This window comes from Lepidochelys kempii, chromosome 1 (genome assembly GCF_965140265.1).
Source record: "Lepidochelys kempii isolate rLepKem1 chromosome 1, rLepKem1.hap2, whole genome shotgun sequence".
Classification (NCBI taxonomy): domain Eukaryota; kingdom Metazoa; phylum Chordata; order Testudines; family Cheloniidae; genus Lepidochelys; species Lepidochelys kempii.
Window position 1 is genome coordinate 165,885,723 of NC_133256.1, and position 22,790 is coordinate 165,908,512.

Here is a 22,790-nt window from a genome sequence, read left to right on the forward strand (position 1 = left end):
CACACCCCTCTCAGGGAGTTTGCTGCATAAGTGCAGGCTGGAGGGAGGTGTCTACTTCTGCTTCAGATCCAGCCATGAGCCCTCTCCTGGAGCTAGGCATCTAAGTTATTTTTTGCAAGAAATGCCAGAGGCAGCAACATCTCTCATCTTATAAGTTTTAGCCCAATAGTTAGAGCACTCACCCCGGATCTGGGAGACATGGATTTATTTCCCCCTTCTGTCTGATGGGAAGAAAGAATGTGAACGGGTGTCTCTCACCTCTCAGGAGAGCGCTCTCTCCACTGAGCAATGGGATATTCAGATGTGGGTACCTGTCAATCTTTCAGATTCAAGCTGTTGCACTTTGTATAAATGCTTAAATAGCAATTGTGCCACGGAGAGAGATTCCGTAGCCTGGTGATTGGGCACTCAGATGGGAGGCCCAGGGTCCATTCCCCCTGCTCCAATGACTATTTATACAAAGCGGAACAGCTCCAATAAGAGAGTGAGGGAGCCCCACTTCAAAACATCCCAAGAGCACTCTGAAAGGTGGAAATCCTGTTCAGATCCTTTCTCCCCACCAGACAGAGAGGGGAACTGAACCAAGGTCTCCCATATGAGTGCTCCAACCACTGGGCTAAAAGTTATAAAGGAGGCGGTTGCACTATCACCGGCCTGGTGTGCGCCCTGATCCAGGAGGAGTGCTCAGAGCATGCCCACCAAATTGGGCCCCACAGTTCAGATACACAGGGCAGCATCTATCTCACCCAGTTTGAGGATCCTGCTGGGGCTCAGGCATCTGGGCACCTAGAGTGAGGCATTGTGCACACGCCCAGTGGCAGAAACTTAGGTGCCTAGGGGGAAATTTAGGCACCAAAGGATTTTAGGTGTTTACGGAGTTAGGTGGCAACCAAGCCAGGGTTTTGAGGATCTCAATGGCACCTACATTTTGAACTAACTTCTCATTCAAGTGCCTAAGTCCTTTCGTGGATCTGGGCCTAAATGTCTTAGTATCTTATGGACCTCAGTGTCTTATGCAGATTGCATCTCACGCTTCTGCTTTTAGACACTGGAATGGGAATGCTGCGTTCATCAAAGCCTCAGGTTTGCTTTTCTCTCTCAAGGCTAAATTGAAGCCATACATAATAATTAATTTTAATGTAAATATGTAAATTTTGAAAATGTATATGTTCTTGCTTTTATATTGACTTAATAAAATAAACAGATTGTGGACTTTTTGTGGGGGACCAAATGAGTTAGAGGATTTATAAAGGAATACAGCACTAGGGACTGAATGGGCATAGAGAGGAAACTACCTCAGGCCCAGAACTGAGTCAGACTGGGTCACATTGGGAGGATGTCATGGCAAAGTTTGCATTTTTTTGCTCTCATACACAAATATGGTATATAAAGAACATCAGTCTCCAGGACTGTCAATCTGTCTCCTTTCACAAGTAATAAATTAGCATAAGAAATAAAAAAAAATTCTCCTGAAATATAAATTCAATGAAGTGATTAAATGAAATACTTAACTTCTGGCTCATTTTTAGCAGTTGGAAGTGGATCAGCCATCTTGGATGCATGCTGACCTCTTTTTATTATTTACCAGCAATTTTAGGAGTACAGATTCTTTTCTATTTGTACCAAGGAATTGCACAAGCAGACAATTGGTATACAGAGGCCTTGTCCACACAAGAGAATTTGGGCATGTTAAAGAATGTTATTAGCCCTGGTATGCCAAACAGCTATACAAACATTTATTATAAATATTCTAAAGATGATATTTATACCACTTATGTTAGCCTTGCTGAGAGCAGGTCTGAATAATGTTTATTCTGAGCCTGTGCTACCACGTTGATGTAGATAAGAAACTAGCTCTCATGTCACAATTAGTTCTCCCAACACAATCCTAGAGAAGAAAATGCACTTTTGAGCCACTTTACTGTACTGTGTGGGTGGATGTGGACATAAATGCAAAAGTAATAGAACTGAGAGTTTGGAACATCCCATTACACATGTGCCAGTACTAACGTTTTAATTATATATGATCCAATTCTCCAGGTTAGGAGAGGCACTAGTTTGGTATCATAGCTGCAGTAGCAGCCAATTCCTGAAACCTCAAAGGAAGGATAGCCCTACCCCCATTCCTGTAATGCACTAGGGTGAGAACCCCTCCGATATTTTATGGGATGCCCTTTGGCTCTTTTATTTCATTGATTTGCCACATGAGTAAGGAAAGGTTGAATCAAACCTTTGCAGAGCAACACTAAACAATATCACTGTTCGTTAAACCTTGCTTTCGGTGTAGAATTCAGCTTGAAGAAACCTAGTCTTTTTAACAAAAGCTTAACCACAAAGTGAAAGAAGGAAAGAAAGTTTTCCTTTTATATTGTCCTAAGACTGCACTGATTTTCACACCTGAAATAAAAATCATGGATGTGGCTTCTTGTTTGAGACTTAGCCTGTTAAAACATGATATTAAATGTTCAGAAGGTTCTCCAACCCAGACCTGTGTTTTTGCACTTGAAACACAGGTAAGGAAATACTAGGAAGAATTTATTATATGCATTTGTACCTCAAATGCAGCAGTGGAAAGAATATTTTCCTTTTGCAAACGGATTTGGAGAGATTGTAGAAACCTCCTAAATATTGATTCTGTTAAGGCAGAGCTTCAAATTAAAATTAATTTCACTTGTACATGTTAAGAGTTTTGTCAATTGATTAAAAAAAAACCAAAGATGTATTGAAATGTCTAAAACTAATAAGTACCATTTTAAACATTAAATTGAAGTTTATGATGATTGCATTGTACAGCTGGGGGCAGTAGAAATGTACACTTGAGAGAAAAAACTTGTGATATGTTAAGAGAAATGGTGTTTCCCTAACGAGTCTCTTAAAATAAAGAGTTGTCCCTTATTCTTCATGTTGTTTTCCCTTATTTCCATCTAACAAAGGTGTTCACCCTCTAATGTACCCTAACCAGTTGACCAATTTAATCACATGGGCAGAAAAAGAATTCCTTCCTCAACTCACAAAGATAATCAGCTTGTGTTTAAACAAAGCTTAAGTACCACTGAAACACTGTCGCCGTTTGCATAGCTTCAGACTGTATTAGCGCTTGGAGAGTTACTCCAGATCCATTTTTTTTTTTTGCACTATTTGCTTTGGTGACCTCCTGCAGAATTGAATGCAAGTTGACTGTGTGTTATTTAAAGAATCATTTCTTCTTGTGTCTGTCAAGTTTACTGCCATACACATTCACTGAGTGTATTTTTCTCCCATTCTAAGGAATGTCAAATCAGTATTTTCTCCCCTTCATTTAGTATGCCTCAATCACATTCCCTCCGAGGCATCTCCATTCCAGACTAAACAGCAGCACACTTCTTTAAACACCACCCCCACATTCCAAATATCAAGCCTATTTTCCTTTCCCTAAACTTTTTCAATCTTTGTTCTCTTTCTTGAGGAGAGGTAATGAAAATCTTTAGTTTTAATCAAAAATCACATATGTTGCTTCTTAAGAAAAGTGCAGTTTTCATTGTAGTCAATGTAAACTGCATTCTATAGTTCCAAGTTCATCCTGTGCTCTTCAAAAGACAGTGAAATAACCTTAATCACTAAAAGCCCCTACTACAAGGTCAGCTCAGGCTGTTTCTTATTTAGAACATCAGTTTCACCTTTGACTTTCTTTTTCAACAGATTCTTTCCATGGGAATGATGACCGAATATTATCACTACTTTTTTACAACACTGGTAAGAAATACTGAGAGTTTTGCTGATAACATTGTTTCTCCTATTTCAGTGAAGACAGCTGAAATCTTGCATCTCCCTCTAAGTTTTGAGTGTTGCTACTACAGATGAAAAACATGAGAAAATTACTAAGTATTATTATTACTGCAAGAGCCAGTATTTTGTGGTGGAGATGTCCTGAAGAATCTGTCAAAATTGGCAGCACTGGCCTACACTTTCCCCCACTAATTCTTACTGTGCTCCATAAAAATAATTAAAATGAAATGTCCATTAACAAAATCACATTTGACGAAGTGCTGTGTGAAGAGATGAGTCCAAATAATTAAGTTCAGATTTGGCAGAGGAGGGGAGTGTTAGGATAGGGTGTTGAGTTAGCCCATTACTGATATGGGCCTGAGACCAGAAATTCAAGTTTGGAGCAAATCCAAACTTCCCCATTTGGGGCTGAGTTGCTATGTTCTAGATTTCAGAGTAGCAGCCATGTTAGTCTGTATCCATAAAAAGAAAAGGAGTACTCGTGGCACCTTAGAGACTAAGAAATTTATTAGAGCATAAGCTTTCGTGAAGTGAGCTGTAGCTGACAAAAGCTTATGCTCTAATAAATTTGTTAGTCTCTAAGGTGCCACAAGTACTCCTTTTCTTTTTATGTTCTAGATGAAGCCCCATCTCTTATTCTGCACAGTCCGTGTTAAAGCCACAATTCAGCAAAGCCTTTAAGCTCATGCTTAAATCAGTCCTTACTCAGGAAAGAACTTGAGCACCTGCCTGACTTTAAGCATGTGTTTAGGTCCAACTTAATGGGGGGTCAAGCACATGCCAACATACTTTGCTGAATCAGGGCCTATAACATTATTCTGTTTCCACTCCCTCTGCTCCGAGTTTGTCAGCTGTGCTGCAACTAGAAGATAGTCAAGGTCCTTCAGCAGCAGGTCAGCAGCTGTGGTGGATTAGGCTGGTGTGTGCTCTGTGACACCAAGTGTTTGACAAATAAAACCTATGGCTAAAAAAGTTTTATTTAATAAGGAAACAAAAACATGAAACTGCAAGAATGTTTCAGGCTTACAGAAGAAGAGCCATCATATTTCTTTTATTATATGAATATTTGAATGTTCAGTAAATATATCACACATTTATTCTTTGAAATCTAAGATTGAGATCCATTTTCATTTTAAACCGCAGGCAAAGGAGAGAATGCAGATTAGTGGCACACAGCCTACAGTGTCGGGTGCATGCCACTTCCTATGATAAACTTAGTTATTTCTTTGTATCACGTAAACATTTATGTTGAAATGAAATCCATCCTGACTCTTGAAGTCACTCCATCGGGATGCCAAATACACATCTTGCCTGAAGGTTTAGAACTTCAAACAGGATCTTGAAAAACTTCCCACGCAACTCACTCTAATCTCCCCAAAAATACACACCACATTTTAAGACTGGATGTGGGCTTCCCTCCTTCGTCAAAGATCAGTAAATGCAACTTTAAAAAGTCAACACTTACCAGACAGTTGGCATGCTACAATATCTGAGGCAGTGCTGTATATCCCCTACACTCAGAGCAAGGAATTGCTGTGATGTTGTAAATGTTGACACTTTAAGGGTGATAACAGTACACAGCCATGACCTGATCATTTGTTGCTTCACTGGTCTGCTGATACCGGCAAGATTTTGTTCTGAAATGCAAACCAGCTCTAGCAAGCACATCTCACATTTTCATTGCAGAACATTAGTTTTGAAAAGTATCATGGAATTATGTCACTTACAATACTCATTCTTTCCCTGCCCTGAAAACTTCAAGTGTCTAATGCACATGGAGTTACTCTGCACTGGCCTGACACATACATTAGACATTGACAGCAAGTTACCTGTAGCTGGCAAGGCAGGGGAAAAATGGGGTTCGCAAGTCATAAAATTGTATTACTCTCCACATCGGGAATCTTCATTCCCAGGATTGAGAAGTATACTTAATTTTGGACAACCAATTCTTCATGTTGGTTTGTGATAGCTGTAGCATTATGAGAGGACTGATAAATCAAAACCAGATATTGAAGTGCAGCTTTCTTGTAGAATAGTGCTGTTGTGGGGAACTGATCTTCATGTTCCAACAAACCAGGTATGAAATTTGTAAAAAAAAGTCTATTCACAAATGTTGTCACTATTGTTTGCAGGAGTGCGGAGGGAAGAGATACAATGGAAAAAAATATACGAGCGTTTGATTGAAAATGACAAAAAACTGTATAGACTTCAAGACAATTAGTTTGCTCTAAAAATAATACAGCATCTTGGAAGTGTGTTTTGTTTTTTGTTTTTTGAATGATGATTTAGGATCTATTTGCGTTAGATCTGGAACCCTACAGATACAGTGGAGTAAACATGACGGGGTTTCGTCTGCTCAACATTGACAATCCACAGGTTACATCAGTTATTGAAAAGTGGTCGATGGAACGACTGCAGGCACCGCCCAAACCAGAAACTGGCCTCCTGGATGGCATGATGACAGTAAGTGAATATCCACAGCATGGACTTGTAGCAGATGGCTATGGATGCCTTTCCAATTCTCTTCCAATCCAAGGATAAACACAGATTTTTTTTCTTAATTCCCCATATTTATCTGGATCAGTAGAGGGGAAGAAAGCAAGGGACAGCAAAGGAAGACACTTAAGAAACAAAATTGAAGTGTAATTGAGTGTCCAACATCTCCCCAAGAATTATGGGCCAACTACTGCCGCTCTTACTTACATAAATAGTTAATGGGAATAGTCACATGAGTAGGAATATAGGATAGAATTCAGTGTGCACTGTCGAAAGTTTAACCAAGTTTAAGCAGATGTAGAAGTTTCCCATTTGCTTTTCCACCTACTCCATTTTCCAAATGTTGGAAGAGAATCCACAGAGGTAAAGACACATTTTTAAATTATTTATTTATTTATTGCTTTTCTTGACCATGGTAGTGAATTTGTTCCTTTAACCAATGCTGAAGTTAGCCATGTGACAACCAGTGACACTCACGTGAATAGATGAGTTACAAAGCACTCTGACAAGGTGCTTTGCACTTATCATTTATCTCTCTCTTGTCAAATGCACTGCAGCAGTCTCATTTCTCTAGGAAAGTTCAGAATTTGATGAATATAAGAAGTGATAAAAACTTCCAGAGTGCTATAGTATTAGTAATCTACAAGGAAAGATACTGTATGTGTAGGCAGGTAATAGCATTTTTAAATTGGAAAAGTGCCTTCTTTCTCCATTCCGATCATCTACAGCAGCACTCTGGCTTTGAAGATGTAATTTAGAGATAAGTGAAAGGTATCATCTTGTTGGAAATGGGGGCGGGGGGAGTGTGCCCCTTCAAAGGATCAAAAGAAAAAATAGAAACAATTGAATTGATTAAGTCTGATGAACACGGTTCTGGATTTTGGCATTGTTTTCCAGCATCTGATAACATTCTTAACATGAATTGAATGATGTGGGACGCAGTATGGAACCAGACTTTATTATAAAATGTTTCCTGGTGTCATTTTGAAACACACTAATCATTACACAGAAGTTCCCAGATCAACTATCTTCAGCAAAAATTTGAAAAAATTCTTTGATAGCGTCCTTACAGCAATATACAAGATGGAGTAGATAGTGTCTCTGCCCCTAGGAATTTACAATGTAAGGCCCCAGTCCTGCAATAGGATACGTGCAGGCAGAGCCATTCACCCACACAGATCTGATTGCAGGATTGGGGTATAAGACAGAGTTTAGATCTCCTCTTTTATTAGGCAGAACCTTCCTTTTCCATATGTACAAATTTGCTCAGATGTCTTGAGACAATATAAACAGACAAGGTTACTAATCAGCTGTGCTTACTTTAAACATTCATAGCAAGTTCATTTATTTAGTTTGGTAGAGACCTACAATACTGCTGTAAGAAAGGAAAGACAACTATCACGCAGCAATGAAGGCCCAACCCTGTCTTCCAGCACCACCTGCAATGTGTGCCCACAAGCCTGTGGCCCAAGGATGGGATTCCTCAGTCACCTCCAAGGACTCATGGAACATATAACCTGTGAAAGAGATCATCCTCAGCCTCAAGGGATTGCCAATTACTGCTGTAATTCATTAGACAGTGAGGAGTTGACAAGTTACACATTATCAGGAGAATGATTAAACTTTCTAATATTAATGCAAGATTTGTTCCTTCTAGTTCACAAAATGGCATTTGCATGGTGTGGGGAAAATGGAAAGATTCTCACAATGAGATACCTGGATTTCTGTGCAATCATCTAAATAAAATATTAAAATCAAAATAATGAGAAATTCAAAGGCTGAATCTCTGCCCCTGATTTACCCTATTTCACCTAACCATTGTAGAAGAGGTAGGACGCTATCATTTTTTTGTAGAAAAACCCATACTAAGGGCAAACGTTACATGGAAACACTCAAGACAGTTCACTACACAGAATTTCTGATGTGTTCTGCTCTTCAGGCTACTCAAGAAGGTCTGGAATGGCTTTAACGACACAGATGCTTTGAGATCTTCTGGGAAATGCATAGATCTCAGCCTAGCCAACCAGAAATGTCTGTATATACTCCTGTTTGTTGTTGTGAATGCAGAGTAGACTTTTTTTTTTTAATGTAATGTTTTCTACAAAATATCAGCTCATTCTAGTCCACATCGACTAGCAGCTGGTAAAATGATTTTGTGATGATCACAATCATTTTTGAACTGTGAAACCTGCATAAAACTGTCACTTTTTGATTAGTGTCCATGAGGTCATAGCCATGTCTATAACACCCAAGCAATGCACACCCCGATTTGGTTTTTATGACTTTTCCATGTGGTTGTATTTTTAAGTGAATGGCAGGCAGCTGACAGGCCTACTAAGTTAATTTGTCAAGCCAGAGAACAGGTTTAGCCCGAGCAGCAGTTGAAGCTTGCACTACCCTGGCAGGATAGTGTAACAGTGCTGGCTACTAGTGGTGAGAAAGCAGTTGCAGTCTCCATGCCAACACAATGTTTGGCCTTTTCATTGAAAAAATTAAAAATTGAAGAAGAACAAACCAACTTATTTCACATAGGCCATCAACTACCATCAGAGGGTGATGATTTGCATTGCTGTAACACTGGACCAGATTCTTACCAACAATCCATTGCCATATTTTACCAACCCTCACAGCAGTACGGCCTTTCCCCACTCAAATTGCATTTCCAGGAATGTACCTGGGGTGATTATTGGGATTATGTCACAATCTGCCACTTGGTTGCTCCAGTAGATAAGTAGCAGCTCTATATCTGGCACAGCATACGTCTCCCAGTGCACTTGGGCAGCTAGGCCGGCCAGCGCAGAGCCATTCTCCACTCTCTCCTGACCACGTGCACAATGCGGGAGATGTCGTGATCCCACAGAGGTTTCTGTTCCCCCTGCACAGCTACCTACAGAATGGGTGGCCCGTGTAGTGAAGCAAGGTGCCCTCTCATTCCTCAGTGCAGCCACATGATTGAGCATTAAATAGAGAAATGAACAAAGGATCAAGGGGAAGTAGAGTCAGAGAGGTAAAGTGACTGGCTCAATGTCACACAGCAAGATGGATGAATATTAACAATTATAAAAGCAGTGAACTTTGATCAACCATTTCCAGCTCCATACCCAACAGTGCCAACACAGACAATGCTGCCATTGACAAACGATATATGCATCTTATTTTGAAGTAATGGTACGGTCTGACCACTATAGTGATGAAAACTGAGATCTGCTGTGAAGCATTTCCACCAGAAATCCTCAAACTCTCTAGGCCCAATTCATCCTGAGTGTAACTCCAGTGAAATAGAGTCAAACCCTAGATGAATTTGCCCTAGTCAGCCTAATTTCAAGCCTGATCCAAAGTCTATTGAAGTTAACGAGAGTCTTTCCCTTGACTTCATGGGGTTTTGGATTAGGATCTTAGTCAACAGGATCTGTTTGGAACTTTTAAAGACACTTGGCCCACAGTACAGCTGCTATTGTCTCCTGAAGTGCATCTCGCCATTTATAACATTTTTGATTGTGGGAGCTTTGTTTTGTGCAGAGCCTGACCAGGGGTGTTAGGAGTGATTCCTCGTCTGCAGTATATTAAGATTAGCAAGTACATTCAGATCACATTTGATTGCCAGCAAAAGCCTTCAGTGCTGAAAAGACTGATGCCATTATAATTTACTTAGGTAAATGAAACAAAGAATCAGATCTGTTAATTTCCCAAAGGAATACCAGGGAAAAAGAATAAAAAATGGTTTAGCTATGTAGTTCATATAAATGAGTCCAGTTTCTCATCTGCAAAGTCATTAGCTTTTTCTTAGGCCCAAATTTACTTCTGAATTAGTCAGTATATTTATAATAAATAATGTAGCATATTAATGAATTAATTCTGACAACATCCCCGTGAGGTGAGTAAAAATTATCCCCCTTTTATATAAAGGGATCACTGAGGCCGAGAGTAAGAGTGGGATTGTCAAAAACTCCTCAGTGACACAAGTCCCATTGACTTGCAGTAACACTTCAGGTAAAGTTTTCAAAAATGCCAAAGTCCCATTTTCAAAAGTGACTAAACACTTAAGCTCCTAAATCCTATAGACTTTTAATGAGACTTAGGAGCCTAAAAGTCTAAGTGCCTAAAGTACAGATTTTAAAGGTATTTAGGCACCTGAAAATAGAGAAGTAACTAGTGGGATTGACTGCACTTTTGAAAATCTCACAAGGCAAGTCTCTGCATCTTTAGGCACCCAAATACCTTTAAAAATCAGACTTCAAGGCACTTCTGAAAATGAGACTGAGGCTCCTAAATCACTTAGTCTTTTCAAAATCTTGCCTGATGCACTTGTGAAAATTCCACCCCAAATGACTTCCCCGGTATCACACAGGAAATCTACAGCAGAGACAGGAATAAAATGCGAATCTCTTCATTCCTGTGCCTTAACCACTAGACCACTCTTCCTTTCTCTTCCATCTGATTGTTAAATATTTTGCTCAGCAATACCTGGTAGCACAAATTAACACAAGGCATAAGAAACAAGGCCTGTCTCTTGTTTTAACTTTGGACTCACATGAGAGTCGCAGAAAAGAAGTAGCCTAATCTCTCATGAGTAGAATAGGATGTTCGTTCTGAGATGACAAAAGGGGAGGGGGAAGAAAGATGCAAATTAATGAACCCCCTTCTGTTTTTCATGCAGACTGAAGCAGCTCTGATGTATGATGCTGTTTACATGGTAGCAGTGGCCTCCCAGCGTGCCTCCCAAATGACTGTCAGCTCCCTGCAGTGCCACAGACACAAGCCATGGCGTTTTGGACCCAGATTTATGAATCTGATAAAAGAGGCAAGTGTACACCATCTGCTTACAGCCAGTGTAATCCTCTCTTTGTTCTTTATTGCACTGGATGCCACTATGGAACATATTGTATGTTCTGATTTCTATTGTTAGAATATCCATTTCTATCTTGTTTTCCTCCTTTAGGAGCTTTGGTTTACAAACACAAGGCTGCTGCCTGCATTTCAATGGCAACTTTATCCCATCTTAAAAAATTAGCAAGAAACTCCAGGCACGATCAAGTTTCCCATGCGACTTCCCGTGGTTTTTTCTTGATTTATATTTATTATGGAGTTGGGGTACTCATCATTCACTAAACTGCGCTAGGCAGTAATCAAATTATGGAAGAACCATGTGCTACCATTGTAGAAACTGGGGTGAACCTTTGTAAGCAGATTCCATAGCTCTGCACTTGTTTGACCACCGTTGTCAGGCTGATTCCCCACTTGTCAAATGGGTGAAGTGCTTCTACTCTCTCACAAATTTATTTTACATTATTGAATCTGTCATAAATATAAAGGGAAGGGTAACCACCTTTCTGTCCACAGTGCTATAAAATCCCTCCTGGCCAGAGGCAAAACCCTTTCACCTGTAAAAAGGGTGTAAAGGGTTAAGAAGCTAAGATAACCTCGCTGGCACCTGACCAAAATGACCAATGAGGAGACAAGATACTTTCAAAGCTGGAGGTGGGGGGGAACAAAGGGTCTGTCTGTCTGTGTGATGCTTTTGCTGGGACCAGGTCAGGAACGCTCTTCAGAACTTCTGTTAAATTAGTAAGTAATCTAGCTAGAAATGTGTTAGATTTCTTTTTGTTTAAATGGCTGGTAAATAAGCTGTGCTGAATGGAATGTATATTTCTATTTTTGTGTCTTTTTGTAACTTAAGGTTTTGCCTAGAGGGATTCTCTATGTTTTGAATCTGATTACCCTGTAAGGTATTTACCATCCTGATTTTACAGAGGTGATTCTTTTACTTTTTCTTTAATTAAAATTCTTCTTTTAAGATCCTGATTCCTTTTTTCATTGTTCTTAAGATCCAAGGGTTTGGGTCTGTGTTCACCTATGCAAATTGGTGAGGATTTTTATCAAGCCTTCCCCAGGAAAGGGGGCGTAGAGCATGGGGAGATAGTTTGGGGGGAAGACGTCTCCAAGTGGGCTCTTTCCCTGTTCTTTGTTTAACACGCTTGGTGGTGGCAGCATAGGGTTCAAGGACGAGGCAAAGTTTGTACCTTGAGGAAGTTTTTATCCTAAGCTGGTAAGAATAAGCTTAGGGGGTCTTTCATGCAAGTCCCTACATCTGTACCCTAGAGTTCAGAGTGGTGAAGGAACATTGACAGAATCTCATTAGTAAAAATCAGAACTCTTCTTCCTGCAAAGGAAAGGTTGCGTGGAGGCAGCAGTCAGAAGTGGTTGTTCGTTCCTTTTCCCCGCATCCCACATTTGGAGCCTAATTCTGCCTTCATTCAGAGAGCTGTAATTCCTATCAAAGCTATACCCATGTTGCACTTGTGTAAGTGGAACAGAACTGGCTGGCTGAGGGATACAATATACAGTAGCTGGCATGATGTGGCATGTTACTGAGATCAAGAATCTCTCTGGAAGCAAGTTGCAGCCAGAACATGAAGGTACATAGACAAGATACAGAAAGCTTCTCAGAATCTTTGAGGGCTCTTTCCTTCAAGGATTGTCATAGGTAGGTCCCTACCTATCATTCGATTATGCAGCTGCACAGGTTCCCAAAGCATTGGTTCTTCTGCTCTTTTGCTGTACTGACAACCATTTTACCTTCCTGCCCTCTTTTTCTTGCCTATTTTTTCCTGTTTTCCCCACAAGGGAAGTTCTGTAGATTTCCTGTACCTCCCTCCAAACTTCTGCCTTTAAAAAGGATAAAGTAAGGACCAGAGCAACCCCTGCCCAGGGACCGTATTTAAAAAATTTGATGGGGAAGGGGTAAGGATACTGCCATGAGCTTTACTCACAGTGCAAGAGGAGAGGAGGCATGCAGCACCTCTTGAACTGCATAGGACTCCCCAAGGGGGGAGCTGTAGCAGAAGGGGTGTACAGTAGCAGAAAGAAGCCCACACTACGTTTAGTGACCCGAAGAGCTTGCAGGAGGCTGTGGATGCCCTGCAGCATTTGGAAGTTCCATTGAGCAAAGTGCCTCACTCCAGTGGGGTTTAAAACTGCTGCATGGCAGGTCCTCTCCTGCGGAGACTGTAAGAGAGGAGAGCAGAAGGTGAGACTGTGAGGCTGTTGTAGGGGGCAGCCTGTGGCAGTAAGGGCCATAATACTTGTGAGATCAGGGGAGTCTTACAGGTGGAGCAGGCAGCCCTGCAGAGCTTTGAAACCCTACAGCAGCTCCCTGCCCATGCTCTACTCTTCCCGCAGCTATTCATGACAGAAAACTAGCTCCAAGAAAAACGTCTGTAGAAAATGTGATCTCCCTCTCCCACATATTCACTTGAAGAAAGCAGGAGCTTCTGTTAAGACACTGTTGATCTCAATCTAGGGCTTGTCTACACAGTAAGGTAATGCATTCTTCTGGGGTGTGATTTCTAAACTGTACGAATGAGTTGCACATTAATTGGTCTGTGTAGACCCTGCTGGTGCACACTAACGGATCCCTAGTATGCTTTAATATAGTACTGTTTCAAATAGCACTATGCTAAAGTGCACCAGCAGGATACATGGACCAATTAATGCATAACACATCTGCATAGTTTAAAAATCACATACCCAAAGAGTGCATCACCCCACCATGTAGACAAGCCCTAAGCGTCTAAGTCAGGCCTAAGAGTTGCTTCAACCATCACTCTTCCCATCCTCACAAACCTCATCTTAGGCTATATCTACACTACTGAGCCTACCTCAACAGAGCCCCCTAATGTAGATGCAGCATATGCCAACAGGAGTTGTTCTGCCAGTGTAACACCACCACTTCTCCAAATGACATTAGCTATGCCAATAAAAACACTCTTCTGTCAGCTGTGTCTACTCTGGGGGTTGCTGGGGGCGGGATTGGCAGCATAGCTGTGCCAAAGTAAGTTTTAAGTGTAAATCAGTTCCTTAGACTCCATAGACCTTCTAATTCATTTGTCTCTGAAGTGTTTCTGGGCTTGTTGTCCCGCACTCTCACTGGGTGGAAGTTTGCATGCAGAGGACATTATACCTTAAATTCAAATAAGGTAGTAGTTATAGTCTGACTTTGCGGTACATTTTTACAATGGAACTGAAAAGTGACTTTGTAATCAATTAATTCCGTTTCATAATTCAATGGTGCTCTGCTGCACACATTGGAGGACTTTTAGCACATAGTATAAATAGCCTGGATCATAAGCTTTGAAAACATCTTTAAACTTTGACCAAAAGCAGTGGAAGTCTCTCAGCAGATCCAGTTCAGGGTTTAATATGTTAAGCAATTCTATGGTCACATTTATCATGGAGAGCTGGCTTCTTGCAGGGAATGAGATATGTGAGTTAATTACTGATAGTTTCATGGATAATTTCTTTCATGGGTCAGTAAAACACTGATTTATGCACTTCAAGACTCTTATCTTCATGTTTTCTGGGCTAGCCAAAAAGTACATTATGAAAATGAATTGATAAGAACTAAGGCAGTAATCAATTTCACAAAGGAGGACACAACAGGTGTTTAAAATTAAATTGTAAATACACTAGGACCTCACTAATTCATGCGAAGAACTAGGAAGCACAGCCAGGATAGGGGAATTGTTCAAATTAGGGAGCAAGCCAAATCACAGTAAAAAAAAGTCAAGTAGCTGCATAACAGTTGTGTCCATTTTATTTTCCTAAGTGCAGTTTAGTTTTAATTGTTGATTATTTGTATAGTACCAACAGTCTGAACAATTTTATAGACAGGTATGAAGACAAGATACCTGTCCTGCAATTGAAGTAGAGGATGTACAGACAAAGGTGGAAAACAACAAGTTCTATGGTTGGCGAAATTTAGCATACACCTTGGTAACACCATGTCTTTATTTGAATTTTGCTTTTAGACACAGTAAAGATTTTCATTAATTTAATTTGTTCTGACATATCAGTGGAGAGAATAAAGGTGGAAATCCTCTGACCTGTAGAGCACCTGGACTTCTGCTTCTCTCAGCAGCTGGGCAAATTAAAAATTTTTCAGTCTATCAATATTCTGTTGGAAATCAGAGTTTGAGCCACATCTTCTCCTCAGATGTGCATGAATGGGTTTCCTCATGAGCAGCATATCTGAGGACAGAATTTGGCCCCTTATTTATGTTAATCTGAATATATGCCTGTCTAAAAAGCCAAAAGCCGTGAGTGAGTATGAATTACTGTGTTAATATGATAAGGAGTCCGGTGGCACCTTAAAGACTAACAGATTCATTTGGGAATAAGCTTTCGCGGGTAAAAAAACACTTCTTCAGATGCATGGAGTGAAAATTACCGATGCATTATATACTGATCCAGGAAGAGAAGGGAGTTACCTCACAAGTGGAGAACCAGTGTTGACAGGGCCAATTCGATCAGGGTGGATGTAGTCCACTCCCAATAATTGATGAGGAGGTGGTCAATTCCAGGAGAGGCACAGCTGCTTTTGTAATGAGCCAGCCACTCCCAGTGCCTATTCAAGCCCAAATTAATGGTGTTAAATTTGCAAATGAATTTTAGTTCTGCAGTTTCTCTTTGAAGCCTGTTTCTGAAGTTTTTTTGTTCAAGTATGGCTACTTCTAGTTCAAGTATAGCTATATCTACCCCATATCTCTTCTAGCGACACCATCAGAGGACCCAACAACATCAGCCACACCATCATGGGCTCATTCACCTACACGTCTACTAATGTTATATATGCCATCATGTGCCAGCAATGCCCCTCTGCCATGTACATTGGCCAAACTGGACACTCCCTACATAAAAGAATAAATGGACACAAATCGGACATTAGGAATGGTAACATACATACCAGGAGAACACTTCAATCTTCCTGGACATTCTATAACAGATTTGAAAGTAGCTATACTTGAACAAAAAAACTTCAGAAACAGACTCCACTTGTTAAGAAACAGCAAATCAGTAAAGTATCCTCTTAAGCTAATAAAATCTAAATAGATAAATACAATAGATTTTTCTACCCCACCCCCCAACACAGTGTGCTCCATTCTTGCTGAAAACTAGTAACAGTAAGAGAAAAACCTCTTTATTCCTATGGATGGGGCAGGTGCTGCAAAATATTTCATTGATCTAAAAATAAAAATAAATAATTCCTTCAGATCCAAAAGGGGAGATTTTCAGAGGCACAAAGTAGGCACCCTAAGACGAGTATTATAATGGCTAGCAACGTTTCTGATGTAAACAGTCACCACGATTTCTATGGAAAAGGTTGCTTAAATTGAAGAGAGAAATTCAGTAATTTTCTAGCATATATAATGTGGCCATTACTTTTGTATCTAGCTCCTAGATATAGTGGTGTGCACATTAGAAAAGGAGAGAAAGAGGAGGAGGAGGAGACATTCCAAAGAAGCAGGGCCAGATAAAGGCTGGGGCTTTAGGGGCTGCAGCCCAGGGCCCTGGCTCAAGGGGGGCCCTGGCATAGGGGGCCCCGCAAAAATAAATAACAGGCAGCGATCTCCAGGCTGCCTGCCATAGCCCCATGTCACTCCTGGAAGCGGACGGCTGCTAGCACCTCTCCCATGGTTCCCGGCCAATGGGAGAGATGGGGTGGCGCTTGCAGGCTTGGGCAGCGCACACAGACCTGCTGCCCCTTTTCCCCCAGGGCCTGCAGAGACGTGCCACAAAATCTAATAGCCCTGGGTCCACAGGAGAGTTAATCTGACCCTGCAAAGAAGGTTGAGTTAATTTGGTTCCCCTCTTTCTCTGTCTCTACCTGTTTGACCAACACCACCCTACTTTCCAATTCCTCCCACTCCCAGCTACAGAAGACAGACCCCTCCATGCCCATCCTTATCCAAGCAGGAGACCTTCATGCCCCAGCCTGTCCATATCACCAATAGCCTGCTTTTCAGCACAAAGTTGCTTCTTGGTTCCATGCCAGGAAATCTCCTCCCACAGAAGACAATGTCTCTCACAAGCCCGCTACTGTTTTCCAGTGCAAGGTAGTGGGAGGAAGGAAGGCAAGTTTCAAGTTTTAGCTCTGAAGGTCCAGAGATCAATCTCTAGGTGATAACAAAGAAGGAGTGGCTAATATCCTACATGACATGGGAGGTTGTGACAGTCCTAGCTGTTGTTTGTGTTGCATCTTTTTGAGAGGCTTTAGGAAATCCCTCTTCTACAAATCAGAAACCTCCAAATAAAGATTAAAAGAAATTTGAAGCATTTACACCCTGAACTTTCATTTACCCCATTCTATAACAAGATTTTCCTCAAGGACTATTAGCTAGAAGAAATCTGTGTTTAAGAGCTTTAAATACAAACTCTAGATCAAGGAATAATCTAGTCTGATGGCACTAAATTATTTCAAAAATCATTAGAAAAATCTGTTGAGGATTCTTCTGAACTGAACAATCTCCTTATTTAGACTCAGGACCCTAGAAATCAACAATACAGCTACACTGGGTCACTCCAGAGACTACCAACTTTGATATTATATTATTATTATTATTATTTATTATAGTATAATTGCATTTATTTCAAGCTTCAGGCTCAATAGATCTGTAATAATTCTTCCCCCAAAATATGCCCCAGGACTCCCTTTGAGAAAAGTCTAGACCAAACACAATGAATGCCTGCAAGCACAAGAGCCTTCTTATCTCTGAGATTAGAAGAGGGATTTCTTTGATTTTTGGGCTGATTTATTTAAGACAAGTGGGCTGTAACAGTAATAAAGGGTTTTTTCCTCAGACTCCAAAGAAGTCCCTGGACTTCTTTTTGCAGGTATCTTTCTAACCCACCGACAAAGAAAAAGGTCTGGTAGTATTAAGTCCCATCATACTAGTTTCACTTCAGGAAAACCTAGAAGAATTTATTCTAGGTTCTTTCTGGATCCAAAGAAGACTGGTAGATTCCGACTCATCCTACTGTAGATATATGAATAAGGCGGAATTTCACTAAATTCCTAATGTGCTTACATTGTATAGAATTAAAGGAGGGTAATGTAATTAATGCAAATCATAGGTTTGTGGAAAATAGATCCCATCAAACTAACTTGATTTTTTTAATGAGATTACAAGTTTGGTCGATAAAAGTAATCATATTGATGTAATAGACTTTCATAAAGTGTTTGACTTGGTACCACACAACATTTTGATAACAAAACTAGAATGATATAAAATTATTATAGCACACATTAAATAGATTAAAAACTGGCTAACTGATAGATCCCAAAATGAAATTGTAAATGGGGAATCATTGTCAAGTGGGTATGTTTCCAGTGGGATCCCTCAGGGATTGGTTCTTGGCCCTACGCTATTTAACATTTTTATCAAGAAGAAAACATAAAATCACTGATCAAGTTTGCAGGTGACATAAAAATTGGAGGAGTGGTAAATAATGAAGAGAACAGATCACTGATTCAGAGAGATCTGGATGCCTTGATGAAGGGCGCAAGCAAACAATATGTAGGCCATTACTTACAGATTGGGGGACTCTAGCCTGGGAAGTAGTGACTCTAAAAAAGACTTGGGGGTTGTGGTGGATAATCAGCTTGGTGCTGTGGCCAAAAGCATTAATGTATCCTGGGATGCCTAAAAAGGGAAATCTCAAGTAGGAGTAGAGATGTTATTTTACCTCTCTATTTGGCATTTGTGCAACTGCTGCTAAAATATTGTGTCCAGTTCTGGTGCCCACAATTCAAGATAAACTGGAGCGGGCTCAGAGAAGAGCTACAAGAATGATGAAAGGATTAGAAAACATGCTTTATAGTGACAGTGATAGACACAAGGAGCTGTCTATTTAGCTTAACAAAGAGAAGATTAAGGGGTGACTTCATTACAGTCTGTAAGTATCTATATGGGAAACATAATATTTAATAATGAGCTCTTCAATCTAGTGAACAAGTTCTAACACAATCCAGTGGTGGGAAGTTGAAACTAGACAAATTCAGACTGGAAATATAAATTTTTGACAGTGAGGGTAATTAGTCATTGGAACCACTTACCAAGGGCTGTGATGGCTTCTCCATGACTGGCAATTTTAAAATCAAGATTGGATGTTTTTCTAAAAGATGTGCTCTAGGAATTATTTTGGGGGACGATCTCTAGCCTGTGTTATAAAGGAAGTTAGACTAGATCATTCTGGTCCCTTCTGGCTTGGGAATCGATGAATTGTAAACTCTTTGGAGCAGGGACTGTCTTTTTGCCTGTGTTCGTAGAGTCCCTAGCAAAATGGGGATCCTGAGTTGGGCTTCCAGATGCTACCACAGTATAAATAATAATGTATCCACCTCTCCATGGACATATGCAAGCCTGAAAATCCCAGGAGGACAGCAATTAGACTCAGTACCAACATGATGAGATTATACAATGCAATGATCTTTATCTTTTGCTTGCATTTGCACTTCAGAAGCATGATTGTGATTCACAGCTTGCTGCTCAGTTGGATAAAATGGATGTTTTTCACATTCTAGAAATGCTGGCTCTGAGTGTACTTGTCTTCTGTTTTCCTACCTTGTCTCTCCTTTACAAAAATAATAAACTGTTTGTGTTAGATAGAGAGGAATATAAGTTCTCCTTAATACAAGGAAGAGAAGCAAATTATTAGTCTTGCTCCATAAATAGCAGCCTATCCTTGGCCTAAGAAGGAAGAAAAAGAACATTTCCCTCCAACTCTAGGGTAGAGGGGGACAACAGTGCCTCCCCCTAACTTCCAGCCCCCTGTGAAGGAGTAACAGGAAGAAGCCACTGGTGAGGTGACTCACCTCAGTATAAAAGTCCAGGAATCTAGCTCTACTGCTTATTGCCTCTGGGTCCTGTCCCGCAGCTGCTGATCAGCTGTTGATGGGGGTACGCAATCAGGCAGCAGCAGAGTGCAAGAAAGATACCATTTCCCTCCCAGCCGCTGCATTGACAGGCAGGAAGGGGAGAGCGGACGTTCCAGGGCCTGGCCTCCTGACAGGCAGGGGGGGAAAGAGATTCTCGTCTCTGCTCCCCACAACCACGGGTGGCTCATCCCCCTTCCCGCCCACATTAGGGGAAATGGTAAAGCTACCAGGGGGAAGAGGTCTTGGAGGAATCTGGGAAAGGTGACGAAGGGCCAGAGAGAATCTGTGGTAAGGGGATCCAGAAATTCAGTGGATGACTGGTTAAGTCCCACTGAAAATCCCAGCCTAGAGAAGCAGCTTGACAATGCCTGCAAATCACAGTCTGAGTATATACTGGGAAATTTGCCATTGGTACAAGCTTTTTTCTTCTACAAAACTGGAATGGAGGCTGACCATCTAGCCTACATTCTAACAATACCAAACTCACTCCCCCACTCCCAAAGGTGGTGGCTAGAGATGGCTGAAAATATTTGGCAACGTTTTTCAAAATGTTAGTGTTTTTTTGCACTTGTGTGGCCAGCTTACAGCACAGCCAATCTTTTTCAAAAATTTGAAATTGATGAAGATTTTTTTCAAGGAAAATGTAAAAGCTTTCACAAAAAATGCTCTGCATTTTTCAACCAGCTTTCCTGGTAACTGTCCAAAAATAACCTCTCTCAAACCCTCACCAAATCCAGATAATACAAGCCTCTGAGGCTGGGGAGGATCCAAAGGGATCTCCAGTTCTGCCATGAAAAAAATGTATGCAGTGTTGTTGTAACTGTGTTGGTCCCAGGATATGAGAGAGATGAGGTAATATCTTTTACTGGACCAACTTCTGTGGGTGAAAGAGACAAGCTTTTGAGCTTACCCAGAGCTCTTCCTCAGGGAAAAAATGGTCAAGATCAGAGACTCACCTCAGTATAAATTGCTTGGAGCAGCACCAATGCCATCAAGCTGCTTTTTCAAATGTCTCCCCCTCCGTTTTTCTTGTTGCTAATAGAAAGCAACTGAATGTCTGTCGCTCGTATCAAATGGTGAAGGAGTACAAAGAATTCTCATCTCAGGGAAGAAATGATTAATAGAACAGAAAAACTTCAGCAACAGAACAACTTACTTCCAAGAGGGACTAAGCCCCCCACCCAATGGATTGATTAAGTTGGGGAAACCTGTGTGCACAGGAGTGGGAATTACCAGTCACTTTTTCACTGGATTTCACAGATACAAGGCCCTCCTCAAAATAAGTGACTTTTCCTCCAAAACCAACCCAACCTTCACCCTAAACTTGTATCAAGTTTTTCTGAGAGTCAAAGAACTTCCCTGCCCACAAATCATAGAATATCAGGGTTGGAAGGGACCTCACGAGGTCATCTAGCCCAACCCCCTGCTTAAAGCAGGACCCCAATCCCCAATTTTTGCCCCAGATCCCAAATGGCCCCCTCAAGAATTGAACTCACAACCCTAGATTTAGCAGGCCAATGCTCAAACCACTGAGCTATCACCGCCCCCCAATGTCTTTTGTACACAAAATGTCTTTTGTACATATGGATGTCCTGGCTCTGCTGGGTTCAGAAGAAGGAAGTAATGAAAATCTTGAGAGAAATCAACCTTGCCAAATTTCTAGCCAAGTTTTGCAGCCCCGGGGTGTCAACAAAGTTAAGATAAGCAATTAACATTCGAGTGCTGATCTGAGCCAGACCTCTGCACTGTTTGACATTCACACAATCACTCTGTTCTTCTTTTGGGAAAAGTGATGTGAACACATCTCCAAGCTGGCTGTTGCTTTGGAAGCTGCCCTAAGAGGAACAAAAGGTCAGAACTGGTGATCTGAAGAAGTGCACACTTCCAGATCAAGTTTCTTGCCTACTTCTGCTGGACTGACTAAGCCAAGGAGGGAAGGGCAGGATATCTAGCAGTCTGGTTTAATGGATTCAAATCACAAAAAACTATTTCCAGGAGATTCTTCCCTTGATGGCAACTAGTAGAACACAAACTAAATCTGAAAACTGAAAATATTAACAGACACACAGTGTAGTCACATGTATTGGATAGAGAAGGAAGAGGCGATTTTTCATTATGGAAATGATAAAAGGAGTTTGAAAGAGGCTAAAAATACAAAAGCACTCCATAGGGGGTGATGTGCATATAACTTTCACGTACAGTGAGTGGAACTTCCAGACCATTTAGCTGATGAGCACGTAACATTTTCTAAGAGAACAAAAAAATGTTTTCCTTAGACATGATCTTTCATCACTACAGAGGTCAGCGTCTTCAAGTGCGTCCACTGGACCTGGAAGGTCTGTAGTCATGGACTAAAAGAGAAACTAGTCTAGTACTTTAAAGGCATTACAACCATATGTGGACATGGTGGAAAACATATTAGCCATGTCTCCCGTTGTCGAATTAGAGGACTTAGGTCTGGTCACCTGAACTTTCTGCTAGCCAGAAAGCTAATGAGGCTGTTCTGGAAGATGGGTATAAGAATGCAGTTTTATAACATAAAATAGGGTAGTGTATTATCCCCCTAGAGCTTACAGCCTAACTAGTAGATGAATGGCAAGCTCCACTAATCATTGCATGACTTGGACCAATTGCAACATTTGTCTTTCCTAAGCAGTGAAGAGGAGCAATTGATAAGATTTCACAATACAGAGCCTTTTACTAGGAGTGCAACAAAGCCAGACAAGATCAAGGCAAATAATGTCTATTAACCATATTGTTTTATATACACATCACTTTAATGACATGTTTATCTAAAAAAAACCCCACCTAATAC

At 40.8% G+C, this 22,790-nt stretch overlaps 1 protein-coding gene across 8 annotated transcripts in view; it reads left to right on the forward strand.

Moving 5' to 3' along the window:
- The window catches only part of GRIK1 (glutamate ionotropic receptor kainate type subunit 1), a 230,669-nt gene that overhangs the window by 142,438 nt on the left and 65,441 nt on the right, over positions 1-22,790 (forward strand). For all 8 annotated transcript variants that reach the window (XM_073362600.1, XM_073362592.1, XM_073362544.1 and 5 more), the window contains 3 exons: positions 3,679-3,732; positions 6,055-6,228; positions 10,919-11,062. In XM_073362600.1, the coding sequence (XP_073218701.1) occupies positions 3,679-3,732; positions 6,055-6,228; positions 10,919-11,062 (372 nt within the window). The remainder of the gene's footprint in view (positions 1-3,678; positions 3,733-6,054; positions 6,229-10,918; positions 11,063-22,790) is intronic.